This window comes from Phoca vitulina, unplaced genomic scaffold, assembly GCF_004348235.1.
Source record: "Phoca vitulina isolate PV1807 unplaced genomic scaffold, GSC_HSeal_1.0 scaffold49, whole genome shotgun sequence".
Taxonomy (NCBI): domain Eukaryota; kingdom Metazoa; phylum Chordata; class Mammalia; order Carnivora; family Phocidae; genus Phoca; species Phoca vitulina.
The window spans coordinates 8088257-8092567 of record NW_022589752.1 but is presented as its reverse complement, the minus strand read 5'-3'; the positions used below and the strand labels follow the sequence as shown (position 1 = coordinate 8092567).

At 39.2% G+C, this 4311-nt stretch overlaps 1 protein-coding gene across 1 annotated transcript in view; it reads left to right on the top strand.

Moving 5' to 3' along the window:
• Window positions 1-4083, top strand: part of IPO8 (importin 8) — a 65556-nt gene extending 61473 nt beyond the window's left edge. The window contains exon 25 of the mRNA XM_032432645.1: window positions 2102-4083. Within this exon, the coding sequence (XP_032288536.1) occupies window positions 2102-2199 (98 nt within the window). The 3' untranslated portion in view covers window positions 2200-4083. The remainder of the gene's footprint in view (window positions 1-2101) is intronic.
• The last annotated feature ends 228 nt before the right edge of the window (window positions 4084-4311 follow it).

Here is a 4311-nt window from a genome sequence, read left to right as displayed (position 1 = left end):
TTTTTTTAACATATAATGTATTATTTGTTTCAGAGGTACAGGTCTGTTATTCAACAGTCTTACACAATTCAGAGCACTCACCATAGCACATACCCTCCCCAATGTCTATCACCCAGCTACCCCATCCCTCCCACCCCCCACCACTCCAGCAACCCTCAGTTTGTTTATTTGACAGAGAGAGACACAGCAAGAGAGGGAACACAAGCACGGGGAGTGGGAGAGGGAGAAGCAGGCCTCCCGCTGAGCAGGGAGCCCAATGCCGGGCTCGATCCCAGGACCCTGGGACCACGACCTGAGTCGAAGGCAGATGCCTAATGACTGAGCCACCCAGGCGCCCCAAGCAATTTACAGATTTAATGCAATCCCTATCAAAATACCATCAGCATTTTTCACAAAACTAGGAAAAACAATCTTAAAATTTGTATAGAACCACAAAAGACTCCAAGTAGTCAAAGCAGTCTTGAAAAAGAAGAACAAAACTGGAGGTATCACAATTCCAGATTTCAAGGTATACTACAAAGCTGTAGTAATTAAAACAGTATGGTACTGGCACAAAAATAGACACACAGATCAATGGAACAGAACAGAGAGCGTAGAAATGGACCCACAATTATATGGTAATTAATATATGACAAAGGAGGCAAGAATATGCAATGGAAAAGAGTCTCTTCAACAGTGGTTTTGGGAAAACCTGACCATTTTCTTAAACCATACACAAAAATAAGCTCAAAACGGATTAAGGACATAAATGTGAGCTCTGGAACCATAAACTGCTAGAAGAGAGCAAAGGCAGTAATTTCTCTGACATCGGCCATAACAACATCTTTCTAGATAGGTCTCCTGAGGTAGGGAAACAAAAACAAAATAAACTGTTGGGACTACATCATAGTGAAAAGCTTCTGCACAGTAAAGGAAACAACCAGCAAAACTAAAAGAACCTATGGAATGGGAGAAGAGATTTGCAAATGACAGCCCAATAAGGGGTTAGTAGCCAAAATATATAAAGAACTTATACAACTCAACAGCCAAAAAACAATCCAATTAAAAAATGGGCAGAAGACACGAATAGACATTTGTCTAAAGACATACAGATGGCCAACAGACATGTGAAAATATGCTCAACATCACTCATCATAGAGAAATGCAAATCAAAACCACAATGAAATATCACCTCACACCTGTCAGGAAATCAACAACACAAGAAACAAGTGCTGGTGAGGATGTGGAGAAAAAGGAACCCTTGTACTTTTGAAAGAAATGCAAGTTAGAAATGCGGAATTTGGAAATTCCACTGTGGAAGACAGTATGGAGGTTCCCCAAAAAGTTAAAAATAGAACTACCATGTGATCCAGTAATTGCACTACTGGGCATTTACCCAAAGAATACAAAAACACTAATTTGAAGAGATAGATGTACCCCTATATTTACTGCAGCATTATATACAATAGCCAAATTATGGAAAGAGCCCAGGTGTCTTTCGGTAGATGAATGGATAAAGAAGATTGTGTGTGTGTGTGTGTGTGTGTGTGTGTGTATACACAATGGAATATTATTCAGCTATAAATAAGAATGAAATCCTGTCATTTGTAACAGTATGGATGGATCTAGAGAGTATAATGCTAAGCAAATAAGCCAGTCAGATAAAGACAAATACCGTATGATCTCACTCCTATGTGGAATTTAAGAAACAAAACAAATGAACAAAGGGGAAAACAAGAGAGACAAACCAAAAAACTGACTCTTAACTATAGAGAACAAACAGATGGTTAGTTACTAGAGGGGAGGTGGGTGGGGGGAACAGGGGAAATAGGTGAAAGGGTTTAGGAGTACACTTATCTTGATGAGCACTGAGTAATGTATGGAAATGTTGAATCACTATATGGTACACCTGCAACTAATATAACACTGTATGTTGTTAAGTACACTAGAATTGAAACAAAAAAAGGGGAATGCTCATTTGGGCAAAATAACTAATATCATGAGTCACATGCCTTCACAATGCTAAGTATAAAGAAATCTAGCCCATTTGAGGTTATTTCCAACTTTGTCACCTTAAATACTCTTCTCCCCCCCCCCCCCCCTTTCTCTTGGCAAATGCTAGAGGCAAAGAAGAAGATTGAACAACAGGGAGGCTTCACCTTTGAAAACAAAGGAGTCCTCTCCGCATTTAACTTTGGGACTGTGCCCAGCAACAACTGAAAGAGGGAACAGCAGCCTACCAAATGTCATCACTACATTTTACTTCACCAGGGGAATGTGAAGGTCAAGGGGAGGGACAGAGTGGGCTGTGCCAGTTAACTCTGGCATTAGGCAGCACTTTTATCCACTGCCTCTTCCGCTTTGACCTTTCTCCCCCCGAAATATATATTCTCAGCAGCTACTGTAATGTATGAAATTCAAGGAAAACAAAATCAGCGGACTGAAAAGGACAAATCATATTCTCCAAAGGACGAATGACCAAGGTGGTTTTAGAGGACTGAATTGAATTGCACGTCTCAGGTTTTTGCCATGCAGAATCAGTGGATTTATGCGGATAACAGTGCCTTCTGTTGTACATGAATTATCTGAAAAATTTTTTTGGAGTGCATTGCAATTTTTTTTAAAGCATAAAACATATTTCTAGATATAATGTAAACCTTGGCTATATGTTGACTTATTCTGCATTTTACTATGTGAATTTACTGTTAGGCAGTTAGCTACAAGTCACTCTGGTTTCAAAAACATCACCGCTCCCCTCACTCACCCTGCTGCTGGGGGCTGTCTTCAGGGGTTGTAAAATATGCACTGGCTCTGGTTTTTCATCAGATGTTTTGTGGCTTTCCTAATAAGTGTCTTATTCCCTCTTCCATCATATTTTTGAGCCCAGAAAGAGGTGGTATTTTTTTTTGGAGTCAGCAAATATGAATATAAATTTCATTTATAATGTGGTAAGTTCAGGACTCAAAAGTTTCTTGGCAGCAACTGGCAGGAACTCTTTAGTCACTGGAATTAACAGTAAGTCCGAGTGTATTCTGAATCATGTACTTAATTATGTAATGAATTGATAATTATACTAAAGCACATTGAACCCTTAGGAGAAGGGTGCTACATAAGCATGTGGTCTTTCTGGATAGAGGCTTGCATTTTCAACAGTGTATCATTCCAGCTCTGTTGGACCTGGGTCCAAAACATTTTCTAACAAAATTTTTTATCTAGGATAAAGAGCCAAATGAATTTAACTTCTACTTTTCACAATCTGAATTTTCTCCTACCTAATTCATTCTAGCCTTTATTATAGCTAAGTTCAGCTTGTTATATTTTTCACGGGTTGGGATGTTGGTCAGCTGCCCTCTTGGATGGTAATGATGTCTATAGGAAATATTGCAGGTGGAGGTTACGGCCGTTTTTCTGAACAAATTCAAGACTAAAACATGGATCATAGTGTTTTCATACAGTAAAGTGAAAGTGTATTTTCAAAACCTAATGTATTGCTGGACGTGATACAGTTTTCCGTTTTTGTGAAATGTCTGCAGCTTGTATTTCCCCTCAGTGACTGGAGGAATTTTCTCCAGGTGCTTCCTATATTACCATCCCTTGTTAATATTAACTCTTTTTAGAAGTTTAGGTTATTTAAGTAGTTTTTACAGAAGTAGCCTAAGAAGCCATGAGTTTCAGAGTTAAAGGATCCCTCGCTTTCCTCGTCCCTCTTCCCAAGGCATTGCTTTTGAATGTACCAGCTGGCAGAAGAGAAAGATGGCCCTGGGGGACATTTTAGATATCTTAAGCTTTGAAACTCTTCTTATTCTCCCCATGTCCAAAATGGTTTATTTTAACATAAATAATATGCCTTCACACTGGATTGTAAAAGGCATGTGATTTTATTTTTGTGAGGTATTGTCTTCTGCAGTATTAAAGGGAAAGAGATGTTAATGTGTATCATCCTATCTTGTTTTTGAAGCCAGGGTAGTTGTATAATTTTGTTACCAGCAGTGCTAATCTGAATGTGATCTGGTTACCTTGGAAATGCAGGAACTTATATGAATGTACTGTAAAATAAAACACGGACTGATTCCCAGGATTCTGAACCCCTCTGTCTGAAATGTTTTCTGAAATGTGGAGGTGCTTTAAGCAGGTGATCAAAATCCATCAGTATGTTTTCTTGATTTTGGGGGGAGGTGGAACAAGGTAGCTGTTGGCTTGGGAGGGTAAGAAGGGTTCATCAGGAGAAGCTAGAGTGGAGAGTGGTTGGGAGCTAGGGCCTATCTCATAAATTGTGGTGTCCAAATGAGAAAGACAGATGCTCTGAAAAAGCAAAAGTCATTAAAGCCACAT